This window comes from Leptinotarsa decemlineata, unplaced genomic scaffold (genome assembly GCF_025532065.1).
Source record: "Leptinotarsa decemlineata unplaced genomic scaffold, Ldec_3_MD MMD2_P_RNA_scaffold_5, whole genome shotgun sequence".
Taxonomy (NCBI): Eukaryota; Metazoa; Arthropoda; class Insecta; order Coleoptera; family Chrysomelidae; genus Leptinotarsa; species Leptinotarsa decemlineata.
This window is the reverse complement of record NW_027412532.1, coordinates 14,379,857-14,395,459: the sequence shown is the minus strand read 5'-3', so window position 1 is coordinate 14,395,459 and position 15,603 is coordinate 14,379,857. Positions and strand designations below refer to the sequence as shown.

At 37.6% G+C, this 15,603-nt stretch overlaps 1 protein-coding gene across 1 annotated transcript in view; it reads right to left on the bottom strand.

The window, feature by feature from the left end:
* Window positions 1-1,904: 1,904 nt before the first annotated feature.
* Window positions 1,905-15,603, bottom strand: part of LOC111514435 (ras-related and estrogen-regulated growth inhibitor) — a 410,561-nt gene continuing 396,862 nt past the window's right edge. The window contains exon 5 of the mRNA XM_074169595.1: window positions 1,905-3,712. Within this exon, the coding sequence (XP_074025696.1) occupies window positions 3,454-3,712 (259 nt within the window). The 3' untranslated portion in view covers window positions 1,905-3,453. The remainder of the gene's footprint in view (window positions 3,713-15,603) is intronic.

Sequence of the window (15,603 nt, the reverse complement as noted above, 5' to 3'; positions counted from 1 at the left end):
TCAAACGATATTTATTTTTCAAAAAATTCATCTTTGAGAAAGATGTTTCACATAGGTACGTATGTCGAGCCAAATATAGTGGCCAAATTTATAGCTACTTTCTTGCAATTTTCATGTTTTTCCGGGACATGTTTGGTCCAAAGTTCTCATTAGAATACCGTTTTATACAGTTGCAAAGACACATCTTCTTGAAAATCGATTATCTCTAGTTGAGGTGATTTCTGCTCTAAGATAGGGCAGAAATTTTCCAATAACTGCACATTGTCTTCTTCAGAGTTCGTTTAATATTCAAGATATGTCGGAAAATGAATGAGTTTTTGTTTTGCAATATCGTTTTCAAAGATATCCAGCTTGCGACGAAAAGCAGACACTCTTTGTATCATCACATATTAATTTAAGATTTCCTTGTAACTCTGTGTTGAACGCATTCAAATATTTCAAAATATTTTTTTGGAAAGCCACAACCAGCATATTGTGCTTGTTTGTTATGAACTCAAAGTGCTTTCTAGTTTTCTGCGTATCTAAATTTCGCAAGATAAAGGTGACTTGTTCTTTAATTAGCCAGGCTAGATGAGAAACTAATCAAACCATATCAGTTGTAGGTACTTGTAAGACAGGTAAGCTAGGAAACTCAGTAAAGTTGAATTCCATATGGCTTACATTTTTTTCAGTTAATAGAGGTATTGTATGCCTTATCTACGTACTAATTCATACTTGGCATACTTGGCGGTCCGAGGTTCGACCTTTCGCGGTTCGCCTGTTGCTGACCGTTGTTCTAAAGATATCGAAGGAACTTTTTGGAATTGCTTACTCTGAGCAGTGTTTGAAGCTGGTACATCATGAAAAACTCCAATTTATGGGTCGATATGTGACAATGGATGAAACATGGTTCCATCATTTGCCACCACAATAAAAACGATCGTCATCTGAGTGGACTGTACTTGGTGAACCGACTTCAAAGCATGCAAAGACGCAACAGTCAGCTGGCAATGTTATGGTATCAGTATTTTGGGATGCGCATGGTATAATATTCATCGACTATCTTGAGAAGAGAAAAACCATCAACAGCGACTGTCACATAGCGTCATTGGAGTGTTTGAAGGACGAAATTGCGAAAAAAACGGACCCATTTGAAGAAAAAAGAAATGCTGTTTCTTCAAGACAATGTACCGTGATACAAATTGATGAAAACGATGGCAAAATTGCATGAATTGGGCTTTGAATTGCTCCCGCATTCACAATATTCTCCAGATCTAGCCCCCAGATACTTTTTTCTGTTCTCAGACCTCACTAGAATGCTTGTTGAAACAAATTAACGCCGATGAATAAGTAATCTTTGGAATTGAGGTCTATTTTGAGATTGACAAATCGTACTATAAAAATGGTATCGAAGAATTGAATGACCACTATAGTCGTTGTATCGCCCTTGAAGGCAACTATATTGAATAACAAAATCAAATATGATACAAAAAAGTTTTTTCTCTGTTAGCCTACCAACTTTTCAGCCCAACTGTTATACCGTGATTTAGCTCCTTGACGACACACAATTCAATTTTCCTTCTAGAATACAAACTTATTTCTTTACTTTTCAATGAGAAGGTAGCTTTATGCTTTCGATTGTTTATTGGCGTCCGTTTGACTTCATCTTAACGTTTCAAAATTGGTATTTTGGGGACAAAAAAAAGTACAAAGTTTGGTTTTTCATCTTTCTGGATTAGATTCCGATCCTTTTGTTTTTTGTAATTTTATCAATTGATTAATAAGGTACTGACCATCACTGAAATATTCGTTAGGAAAACCTAACTGCCTCGTTAGCCAAACAGAAACCATAAGCATCAGCAACAACCATATAGATATATAGATATAGTTATAGTTTCCGAGAAAAAAAAACAGTTTTATTTATAATCCTGACGATGAAATTTATTTACAGCTGATAAAAGTTGGTAAACATATACATATTCATATTGTCTATAGCTATAAAGCTGAGCCAAGTTATTTGAAATACGAAACAAGTATATTTTCATATGAATGAAAAAATGCCAGATACCGCCAAATTGGTCTTTACAACCTCATCATCAAATTATAGAAGTTTTTGAGTATCTCAAAAAACTGAAATTTTTGTGTTTCTTGGATCAAATTTATTGATTCCACTATTTCTATGCAGTTTCTTGCAGTTCTTTTCCCAAATTATATATTGTTCAAAACAGATAACTCTCTCCAGAAGAATAAATGCCGTTGAAAGTAATTTTCGAACAAAACCTTTTTGGGATACTAGCTTGAGTTAAATCATGACATTGAAATAATGTATGTGAATTTCTGAAACTTCAACTAGCGTTTCCTAATATGACTAATAACCAGTCCGTGCAAAACTTATTGTTAAATCATCCGAAAATGGAACTTTTAATAGGTGATGATCGACTGAATTGCCAAACATGCGCCAAACTAACGGACTGTTATAAGAAAACAAGTATAGCTGGGGCACCAGTCAATCTAACAATAACACTGATGATCTTTAAATATGACTCAACCCCTGACGGAAGCACCAAACTCTTACGAAGGTTCGAAATATATGAACACTTCAATCTATCAGACCACTATTATGATATTCATGCACTCATTGTTCACTGTGGTTTTGGCGTTGGATTTGGTGATTATTACGCCTTGGTCAAAGGCGAAACGGACTGGTTTAAGTTTGACGATAGTCGTGACACGAACTGTTCTGGCGATGTATTGAATTTATTGGAGCCTCTGGAGACCCCCTTCATTTTGTTTTATGAGAGAGGACATTGGTACATCAAGTTCTTCAGATGATGCGATGCTGCAGGTTTTTCCGGGTTTTCTTGCAGCTGATAAAGCAAATGCGCCACTGGAATCGATGAAGTCGCCCGGAGCGCCAATTACTTTTTATTGTTGTTTTATAATTTCATGATTTGTATTTTGGAAATGTTATTATTTGAACATGTAATACAATCGTTAATGAAAACTCAAATGTATTATCTTTCGTTTCATAAATAATTTCTGTAAGGTTTTCCTAAAGTTCTACGTCCCCTGTTCCAACTGGTCTCTTTCTGTTTGTTTCATTTTCAATTACTGATGTATGAATGAGTTTATGTGGATCCTTTGAACGATAAACAAATGGACGATGGTCAAAAATCCATAAAAACGACAATGCAATAGACCTAGACCCTTGTAGATATTTGAACCTTGTCTTGATTCAGCTTCATTAATTCATAATGTATCTCCAACAATTTTTTTTATTTATACGCAATGCCATTATAAATGGAAGACAAGATTGAAATAATTTGATTTTTCAGTCTCTTGACGTAGCAACTCAAAAGTCACGAAGACGAATGGTAAGGCGTTGCTATCACATTATTTTCAAAAGGCAACGTATGGAGCCTTAAATAAATAAGGAACTTTGAAAATTTATTGCTAAATAGATCTTCGTCTAATTTATATACTGAGAGATGGTCTCTTCTTGCGATCCCCTTTGGAGTTTTTTCCAAATATGTTGCCTAATACTTTGGAGACACTGTTGACTCCTAATTTTCTTCTGATCGGCAAGGCTTTGAGGAGTTGGACCGATCGTGCTTCTCTCAATAGGGACTGGAAGGCGAGAGAGACACCAGCGAAGTTTTCTGCTGCGCTCACTTCATAAAATTGGCAGCCATATTGCAGAGAAAGTTCCTGCCCGTCATCTACGCAGATTTGCCTAGAAGAGAAATTCGTAAATTATTTTTAATACATTCGTGAGGTGAGAAGGATGTGTAATTCCTTTAAAATTTTTTGTAGATAAACTGTATGACAATCTTCTGAAACCTTTTCGAAAAATATCAGAAATTTTGAAGACTCAAATCATTGAGGATTCAAAATCAGGGAAACATTCCACTTTGTGGCGCCATCAGTATCAAACGGTCAGCGGCCATGGAGATCCTTCTAGATCTGCCTCCTCTCCACATTTTTCTGGAGAGAGAGGCTAGATGGACTGCATATAGACTTGTGCACGTTGCCAATTGCACAAATCAATTTAATGCAGAGTGCAACAGACTGTTGGTTGGAAGTCACAGCATTCTGGAAATGACCTCTGACTTTATGCGACTAACTGTCAACTACGAACTGCCTTATAAAGTACTGTTCCTGAGTAGAGAGGACTGGATCCACCGGTTGAAGGATATATTAAGAGCAGATAGTTGTTGGTTCACAGATGGATCAAAAACACCTTACGGTTCTGGTGCAGGTGTTTTCAGCCGCAGACCCAGGACGGAGATATCAACCTGCCTAGGAACCTATGCGACTGTATTTCAACCGGAAATTTACACTATTGAATTATGTGCGGAGAGATTGGAAAAATCCAACCTCATACACAAGCCAATGAAAATATTCTCGAGCAGTCAAGCGGCCGGCGTTGGAAGCTCTTGGCTCCTACCGAGTAACGTCTAAATTGGTAGCAAATTGCCAAAAACGACTCTCTTCGATAGAAAGACTCAACAGATTGTCTCTGGTCCGGATTCCTGGCCATACTGGCCTGGAAGGCAATGGGGCTGCTGACTCCTTTGCAAAGTAGGGTGCTGCAAGCAGATTAATCGGACCAGAACCTGTCATTGACATCGCTTTAGGCTTTGTCAAACAAAGATTGAACACCTGGATGGCAAGAAGATTTATGGACTTCCGGCAGAATATTCCAGGATTGGCTCATTCCAAGGCGTTTATTCACCCTCCGAAGCTTGATACCAAACAGTTGTTGGACTACATCATATGCAGAGACTCTGACTGTCCGAAAACAGTGTGTCGCCTCTGTTTGGAAAATGATGAAACAGCAGAGCACATACTTTGTGCCTGCCCCGCTGGGGACCGAATCAGGTTTTTAGAGTTCGGCAGAGCCGTACTCTTACCATCTGACTTAAAAGACCACTCACCATACAAACTAATCGGATTCGTTAAGAAGCTGGGTTTATTTGGTCGAGTGTGAATAGGTGTGAGCCACAATAAACCCTTACGGGTTGTAGTGTAGGGTCGAATAGACCCACTCACTTTGGACCTAACCTAACCTACATAATAATAATAATAATCATAATAATGATAAATTTATTGATCCCAAGAAACATTACATGTTTTTAGTTAATATATAATTTCAAAAAAAAAAAACAAAAACCATAATGAGAATAGTACAACATATAAGAAAACAAACAAAAATATATAAAACTAGAAAATTGTCAATCTATTTCAAGACATACTCTTTTAACTGTGTTTTGAATTTCGTATAATTTATTTTTTCATAATGCTGGGTATTTTATTATATAAACTAACTCCATCATGGAAAATACATTTCTGACCAAATTTGTTTTTTTGTGGTTGTGAAATTATATTTTGTATTTGCCGTGTATTATGACCATGAATTGAATTGATTTTGTCGGAACATAATACTGAATATTTTTTATTATTCTTAACATGAGTGAACATGCATATTTTGAAATGGTTTATTCCTCTAATATCAAATAATCTTCAAAGTTCATACAAATTACTGGTCCTCTCTCTCTCTCTCTCTCTCTCTCTCTCTCTCTCTCTCTCTGATTCAGATTGTATATATATTTTATGATTTTATTTTGTAACCGTTGTGAAGTTTTCAAATGAGATGAATTAGCTGTTATACAAACTGATGTTATGCCTTGAAGATTCGAATGAATTAAAGAAAACTAAATTGGTTTCTAATATTTCAAAGGAATAATATTTCTTATTTTATAAAATATACCTACACGGGGTGCAATTTTCTTTCTGAGTCGACTGATACGTGAATTCCAAGACAAATTCTCATCTAGATATAAATCTGAAATTTTTACTTCTTTCTGAAATTCTATCAACTTTTTATTGAAATTGAGAAAACACGTTTTGTAATCTGAATTTGTTCTGGATATAATTGTATAGCAAGATTCATCGAAATTCAAATGTAAATCATGAGATCCCAACCAAGGATATATTAGGTTTGAGTCGCCTGAAATTGATTTTTCAATGTGTTTTTGAAAAATAAATGGGAGGGTTATATCATTAGCAGAAAGACTGATAGAACCAAATGAATTCAGTTCTATAATAAAATTGATGTGAATTAAGAATAGCGTTGGACCTAAAACAGAACTCTTGATGGTTCTCAATGAACTCTTTTTTCCTGAATTCCATTAGTTCGGACTTCCATTGTCTAATATGATATAAAATTATTTGAAATCCTTGAAGCAATCAATAAAATTAAAAGGAATAGCTGGAAGTAACAATTATATTAAGCAAGAAAAAACCTGAACTGAAATTACAATAGAATAAAATGAAATAAAAGCAAAAATTGAAAGTTGAATAATTGAAATAAAATAAGATTTAAAATATTTCAAGCCAAGTTACTTTACGACATTTCGATTGTATCCACAAACGTCTTCGGGTGATGACTGAACTTATTTCTGTAGATAAGTATACCACTTTCTGTTGTTAAAACAATTTTAAAACCATGTAAATACTATTCCTCTAATACCAGTTTAGTTTAATTTTTGTAGAATATCATGATTTACTGTATCGAATGCCCTCACAAAAATTAGTTTTATCTTGAAATGTGTAGCAACAAGTTATTTACAAGAAAATAAATTCAGAAACAAAATTTCGAAATATTCTACCAACTACCTACACCGTAGTTTCTGGTAAATAATGAGGCAAGTGTCTTATTCCGAAACATCGATGTTCGCCATTGAAGACGACAGTGTTCCATGTAAGTGAAGTTTTTCCTCTTTCATATACTATATTGTGTAGCAATCCTGTGAATGATATGATTCAATTCCGTAATTGGATTAATTGAAGTTTCTCAAGCTTGATGGTTGATAATTATATTCACTGTTCCTAGGAATTTTTCAGTGCTACAGGATTCCAATCCTAAACTTCCAACGACTGTCGTTGTTTAGACTTCGAGTTGTAACTTTTTTCCTCGTAGTAAACGAACATACTACTGATGACGTCTGCCGCAGTAGCAGACGAAACGTTTGGCATTCGACCATGGCCTATCAGCCCGGCTTTTGTTTTCTTTATTCATGACTCCGGTTGAAACAGCCTATGTAAGTATATTCTTGGAGATTATTTGACAAAATATGGTGGAAGATTAAAACGATCAATACTATTGACGAGTGAGTCATAGCTTATATCGAAGTGTGAGAACTGTATAGAAACTGTGACATGCAAACTATATACTTACTGAGTGAATTATGCATATCAGTAATAAGACTCAATTGTTTTTAAGAAAGAGGTTTCGCAACACAATCTCACTGGGTAATCATGTCGCTAAAATGTTATTTGAAAGTTGATATATTATAAGGAAGTATCAATGGCCACGAAAATTGTTCGTAGCCCGAGGAGCTCACTTAACAACTGCTGAAAAAATGATTCTCCTCCCGATCGGCTTTTTCAAACATCGAATTACCCATAATGATATATCAATAATAATACCCTATCGTTCTAGCTATTGGCCCTCTCGGTCAAAATAAAGTAGAACAGGTCAAGTTTCTCAATCAATTATTTCCACTCATGTACTAAATCGCAAATGAGTACAAAGCTCAAACGTCGAGAGTTCAAGAAAAAGATCGAAAGGAACATTTCAGTCGAAAGTGCAATTTGAGAGAAAGGGGAAAAGTTTCGGGAAAATCCGTTATCACTCTTCGTGTATTTGGCAGTGACAAATTCGTATTGTTTAATTTTGAAAGTGTCAAAATGAATGTTTAATATTTGGGATGAAGCTTTTTTGCTACTACTTCTCCATTTTTAAACGGAAGATGCAAGAAGCATCCAAAGAAAGGGAGAAAGTAAGTATTACAACTACAATTATAACTGTAACTAACTCATTCCGTCATACAGGACGTATTTATAGTAAAATAAGTGTTTACATGATCTGAAAATAGAAAAATGAAAATAATGGTCCTTTGTGTCGTCGTTCAAGAACTGCGTGTTGCCGAATGTTGATTCAGCAAAGTCAGCATTGACCATGATCTTGTTTATCCATGTCACCTTGGGTATGAATGAAGAAGGCCAATGAACAACATATTTATTACATCTGTATAGTCTTTCAGCTCTTTTATTGATAGGCAAAATCAAAGTATGGTAAGTTACTGATGAACAGAACGTTTTTCTTCGTGAAAAATACATGGAATTTACGCAGTTGACTTATCCTAGTATATGTACTAATAACTTTTCTTTTTTTTTAATGTTTTTCAGGTCGATAAAAAACCTTGATTTCTCACACGAAAAAAAATGACTTTCGTTCAATGAGACGTTGTTTGTACCTTCATTAGGCGAGCTCTGAAATACTTGAAATTGATGGCCAATTAACCAAGAAATAATTGAAGTAATGATAATTAAATAAAACAAAATTGTACGTGAGGTAGATGTCTATGGAGATACGCCCTCAAACTTCCATTTGCTGTACAGTAAAAGTTAATGATTAGTATTTTTCAGCTCGCAGCTTGAAAGACACAGCTTTTACCGGAAGGTCACTTACATTTCGAAACGTGATTACGTTGCTCAATAAAAATCGTGATTCAAATATTGTCATTAGTGTTTCACCAACTCATTCACAATAAGATGATCTTTTGAAGGAAGGACAACATGAACGGGATGATTAATCATTTTCAAATTTTAAAATCAATTACGTAATGGTCATTATGCGCACAATCGTTGAATTATTACCCGACAGAAAGACTTAATGATAGAGGCAACGAAAAGATTTCGAAAAAATAAACATCATTTACGTGCACAGGTCTTATGTATCATTACATCTTATTTCAGTATTAACGAGCGACGAGCAACATTTCTAGGATGCTTTTCGCTGATAAGAGCCAAAGAAACGATGAAAGTTTGAGATAAAAAATTGAGGAATTGATTGAACCTTCCAAAGAATGTGTTTTTTCATTTATTAATGATTTGCACATTCTTCGTTGTCATAACATCACCAAAAAAGAGGGGGACATCGCTTCTTACGTTCAATTGTACCCAAAATAACCAAAAGGTGTTAAAAATGAATTTCAACGAATAATGAAGGACTTTTTGAACATTTATTTATTTATGTACAATCGATTAGCGTTTTTTATTTTTTAATATCGATACACTTGTCTCTCACATCAACAACCAATGAAAATGTTGAGAAAGTGAAAAAATTGTTATGAATGAATAAATAATTCTTGAGAAAAATGAAAATTCACCTAATTTTCTGAATAGACAGTGTATATATTATTCTGAAGTCCGGGTTGAAAAGCGTCTGGTGTTTTCAGTTTGAAGCCATTCAAAAAAAAGATCAAACTGAGGTCTCAATCTGCCTAATCATTAGGTGGTGATACGCTTTAAGGGTTTTGTGACTTGCCATTATCCCTTGCGCTCAGAAATACTCGAGGGTATAACTGTGGCACCCCCGGAAACCGGAGGCACAAGGTCACCCATTTGTTTCATATGGATTATCTTAAAATTTATGCCTCTGGAAAGAACGATCTCCATCAGTCCTTGAGGGTGGTGGAAGAGTACACGCATGCTAGCGGTATGAAATTCGGGATTAACAAATGTGCAATGGTCCATTTTTAGAGAGGACGATGCTAGGTCTACGGAGAGGATGTGCAGCTTGTAGATGGAGGCATCCTACATCATTTGGATGCCGGAGAGACGTATACTCACCTCGTGGTTGAACAATGCCACTCACAAGAGCTAACAGCAGTGAAGATATCTCTCCGCGGCATGTATCAGCACAAACTTCGATAGATTTGGTCACTGAAACTGTTGCTGCAACAAATATGCTTGCGGTTCCAATCTTACTCTACTCGTTTGGAGTAGGAAAGTGGACTCGGGAGGAGCTGTATCAACTCGACGTGAAGACCTGAAAAATGATGCATATCTATAGGAGTTTGCATCCCAAATTGTCCGTTTCACGGTTGTACATCCCCCGACAACAGGGAGTCCGTGGACTTTTGAGTTTGAAGTGTCTACATTACATGACAGAATGGTATTGGTACTGCCTGTAAAGTCGTCAGGAGTTCGGATCCCCTTCTCTGCATGCTCTACGACCATGAGAAATCAGGAATTGGAGCATTTCTCTTCAGGGCAGCTGCCCAAGTAGCTGATGAACTCGGTTTAGTTTTCGACACTATACAAGGTGATCACAACTCTGTCACTCAGTTGAAACCCGTTCAGCAAAAGGCTCACATAAAAGCCACGGAGATCACCTCACTTCTGCGGCAACACAAGGAGGTGCCAATGCATGGGGTCTTCTTCAATAACATTGAAGACCTTGGCTGATCAAAGCGTCCGACTTTCGCTTTCCTCAGGTCGAGTGGGCTGACGCCGGAAACTGAGAGATTCATCATGGCATGCCAGGATGGTGTCTTCAACACCTTAGTCTACCACAGTCGCGTGATTGGTATAGAGGTTCCTGACGCAAGGTGCAGCGCCTGCCGCGAGGCGCATAAGCATAAGCGGTCTCCGCGTATATCCATTTACTTAAGGCGGCCCTAAGAGTGCTATATTACCATCCGCAGCACTCTTACGGTATTGACACAGTTGTTGCCTTACGCTCCGGGTTTTATTGAATCCTATGTGTGGAACGAGAAGTGCCGAATTAATTGGAACTATTCGTTCCCCACCCTCAGGTTCATACAAGCGAATAAGCCTGATGTAGTCCTTCTCGACCATCAGAGCAAGACGATATTTGTCGTGGAGATTTCAGCTCCTGGTGAGACTAATGTCGTCCGAAAAGAGGAGAAGAAACGGATAAAATATCAAGATTTTCTCTTCGAACTCTGCAGACACTATCCAGACCACTCTGTCAAGATGGTTGTTCTAATTATTGGAGTCCTTGGTGGAATGATGCCCGGCTTGCCGCACTAAGGCAGACATCTCAGTCGGACAGATGCAGAAGGCTGTCGTTGGTTCGCTGCGCTTGCTCAGGGCACATGGTTCTCGGACCCAATGGTCATTTACCCCACGATGTGGGGAGTGATCGTTGTTTGATAATGCTGGCGCGCCTTCCCCAATGTATCGGGGCTTCGGAGGATAGGGCGTGACGAACACATACTACGGTAAAAAAATAATAATAATTGTTTTCATTACCAATCAATAAAAAATAGATCACATTTCATTAATGCAGTTAGGGCGAGATTCAGTTTGTATGTAATAATGAGTATTGTAAAATAGTTAACATACATCTGCTCTTCCATCTAAGCCCATGTTTCACATGTTTCAATTGATACTGATGCTTTATTTCTCCTTCGGAAGTATAAACCGGAAAATTGTAGACCTTGGAAAAATAAATAATTTTTCATTCATTATGGAAGCTTCCTATGAAGTCCGATGCTTTGAGCGATAATTCATCAGATTATTGGACTACACCACTGCAATGACTTGTAATGTAAACTAATTGTTAATTAACTTTGAGTGATTTGCATTGAATATTCGGAAAAATCGTGTCTGTAGAGTGATCATTTCACTTTCCAATTTGAAAAGTTGCCGCACAAAGATAGATCTTCCGGCCAATTTAGTAGAAGATATAACTGCATAATCACTCTGGATAATTTAGTGGTATTCATCTTGTCACTTCTTGAATAAATAACTGAAGTAATGTAAGGATTTCCATTCAATAAATTCACGTAATTCATAGACGGGCGAATATTACCTATTCGCTGTGCCAAAGGCCCACACACATTCTATATTGAAATTTTATTATTATAAAGTTATTTGCTTTGATCAAAGGATGCGCAATAATGAATGAAGGCATATTTGTGCATATAAAAGTGTTATTTTTAGGAAGCAATTATAATTGAATTTGTAGTTTTTGAAATTCGTTCAGTATAGGATTTGGTAGATCAAATTGACATAACCTTCACTAAAATATCGAGTGAAACAGAAAATATAATTAACCTAATAACTCCATGAAAATCAAAAGACAAATGGATAAGCACTATTCTGATTATTCCCATATTGACCGCCTGCTGTGCTCGATTGAAGACAAAATGTGTGGAAGGTCAAGGAAGGTCATCTTGATTTCAGACAGGTTGGAGCCTGGCTCCCTTACCCTTTGGACTGATGTTTGCCAGAAGGATAAACGGGTCATAACTGATGTGGGTGTTGATGGTATGGCGGCATGAGTGTCCTCAGACATCAGTACCGCCCTTCACGGTGTACCCCTGCTTGGCTGAGGTGAATTGGATGGAAACGTTGTTCAACGGAAGATATATGGGCCTCATTCGACAGAATGCCGGGGCCTTCTATATCGGGAGGGGTCGTCTACAGTATAATCCATAGCTTCCCTGACTAATGGGTTTTCATGAGTTTCTGCACCTTTGAAAACTCTCTGATTTCTCGACTGAATGGACTGCCGAATGGAAGGCAGCTGCAAATCTCTGCAGATGGCTTCATTCCCCACGAACCAAGGTGCATTCACAATCATCCTTATTAGCTTGTTGTGCAATATCTCCAGAATGGTGATATTAGATGTCGCCGCTTGTCCCCAGACGCCTGAAGCATACATGATGACAGGCTTGAACATGGTTTTATAGATGGTAATTTTGTTTTTGAAACTCATTTTAGATTTTCTTTTAATCAGAGGGTACAGACGTGCTATCCGACCCTCGATCTTTGATTTGACGCTCGTAATGTGCGGGTTCCAAGTGAGCCTACGGTCTATTAGAAGGCCGAGGTACTTTACCCGCGCTTGCTAGTCAATCTCCCTTCCAGAGATTCTCACTTTTCTGGCCGGAGAAGATAGTAATCTTCTCATGGTTATTGCCTGAGTCTTTTCCGGGTTCACTCGGATCTTCCAATCAATGTACCAGCACTCGAGGTCGTTTGTTTGAAGGTGATTGACAATGTTTCGTGATGAATTTCACTAGTTCGGACTTCCATTGTCTATTATATAAAATGATTTGAAATCCCTGAAACAAGTAAAAAAGATTAATTAAAAAAGAATAGTTGAAAATAACAATTATATTAAGCAACAATAAACCTGAAATGAAATGATAGTAAAATAACCTACAAGTAAAAATATAATAATTGAATAAATAAAAATTAAAGGAATGCAAAACAAAGAAAATAATAAAAATAAAAAGTGTAGAGATTCCAAGTCACGTTAGTTCACGACGTTTCGATTGTTGGTATCTACAATCGTCTTCGGGTGATGACTGGACTGATTCCTCCGAGAGATGACTATTTTTGAAATACTTTCACTTTCTCTACTTTCCATTTTCCGCTTCACTGATTCCGTGAGAGATGACATCAAACGAGAAATGACCAACTCCCGCCAAATCGGTCATCTCTCACGGAATCAGTGAAGCGGAAAATGGAAAGTAGAGAAAGTGAAAGTATTTCAAAAATAGTCATCTCTCGGAGGAATCAGTCCAGTCATCACCCGAAGACGATTGTAGATACCAACAATCGAAACGTCGTGAACTAACGTGACTTGGAATCTCTACACTTTTTATTTTTATTATTTTCTTTGTTTTGCATTCCTTTAATTTTTATTTATTCAATTATTATATTTTTACTTGTAGGTTATTTTACTATCATTTCATTTCAGGTTTATTGTTGCTTAATATAATTGTTATTTTCAACTATTCTTTTTTAATTAATCTTTTTTACTTGTTTCAGGGATTTCAAATCATTTTATATAATAGACAATGGAAGTCCGAACTAGTGAAATTCACTCGAGGTCGTCCAATGCACGTTGCATATAGACGACGCCGAGCTTCCGACCCATGGAAGATGAGAGGAGAGACGTGTCATCGGCGTACAGAGATATCTTCACACGCTCGGGACGCGGGAGGTCACTGGTGTAAAGTGAGTATAACGTCGGAGAGAGCAGGGCTCCCTGTGGCACTCCAGCAAGGATCTCTCTGTTGTCAGACAGAGATCCCTCTACTCTAACCTGAAATGTCCTGTCTTTCAGGAAAGACCCGATCCAACGGACGAGGCCCCGAGGCAGGTCGAACGCGTTTAATTTGTGCAGAAGACATTCGTGCCAAACACGGTCGAAGGCCTTCGAGATGTCAAGTAGCACAATGTGAATTTTTTTGTTTGAGTTAGGCTCTTTGATGGTGTTTTCGACCAGCCTTAGAGCCTGTAACTCAGTGGAGTGGTCTCTCCTGAAGCCAAATTGTTCATCAGGCAGAACATTTCGGTCCTCAACTTCTTCGCTGAGCCTTTTGAGAACAACTCTTTCAGCCAGCTTAGCCGCCGAAGAGAGTAGACTGATCAGGCGATAGTTGGGATCAAGACGACGATCGCATGCTTCCACCTTCTGGGGAAGTGTCTGAGGGCCAACGAACTATTTATGATGTTTAGTAAGCATTCAACGCAGTTGTCCGGGAGCCTCTTCAACAACTTGTTAGTTATTGAGTCGTCCCCCGGTGCTTTCTTAGCCTTTGCGGCCCTGATATATCCCTTCAGCTCTTCCACAGAAGCTGGACGGATGTCATCATCGTCTTCTTCCCTTAGGAGTCGGTGAACCCGGTCTTCCAAAAGCATATCGCGGTCGATGTCGTCGTCGTCGTCGTCAACGTTAAGCTGAAACTGACGTTCCATTGAGTCAGCAAAGGCTAACGCTTTGTCGGCGGGGGAGTAGCATACTCCGCGCTCTCCGTGAATGGGTGAGAGAACAGTCTTCTTCTCCTTGAGCCTGCGAGTGACTCGCCAAAGCTCGTCACTCCCAGCTTCAAAGGATTCCAAAAGCTCTTCCCACCTTTCGTTTCGATGATCAATGATGGCCTGCTTGACTTGGTTGGCCATCCTATTTGCCGCGATAACAAAATGATAACCAATAAAAGTACTTGATAAAAATAACTAGGTGAACGCAAGTGAGACATAAGTGGAACCACCTATTGGTGTGACACCCAAGTTAACTTGCCAAGTTTTTATGTTAGTGTTGGTGGATTGACCAATCAACCGAAAACTGCGGTAGCAGTATGATGTTCCCATTAAGATTATTTTGAAGTCATAATGGTACAACAGTCGAAAGTTATTGGAAAGTCTAGGGATACGAAACCTATCATTGACGAGAGGTATAAAGTGGAAAAGAATGCCACCTCTACGTCGTTCATGGGAGGAAATTGAAAACGACTAAAAGGTTGATTTAATTGCTCTTCACCAACAGTAATCAGAGACAGACATTCAACAGAAGAAGCTAATTGAAAAAATTGTAAAAAATAGTTTGACTGATTTCTCAATGTCACATTATATAATAAATTGCAAACACGTTAGATTCCAACCTAAAAAGTGTACTGATAACGCCATATTGTCCCTTCTGAATAAAGTTTATGACAATATTAACAACCGTGATTTAGTTGCAGCGGTCTTTTGTGATTTATCCAAAGCATTTGATTGTGTAAATCATGAAATAGGTACTGCTCAGAAATATGTATCACTATGGCATTGATGGAATAACTCATAAGTGTTTTAAATCTTACCTCACCGGCAGAAGTCAAATAGTTAAAATGTCTACTCCATTATCAACTGCAGCTAGTATAAACAGTATAAACAGTGGGGTTCCTCAGGGGTCTATTCTTGGTCCCGTTATCTTTCTTTTGTATGTAAATGATTTGACGTCATTGAAAATAA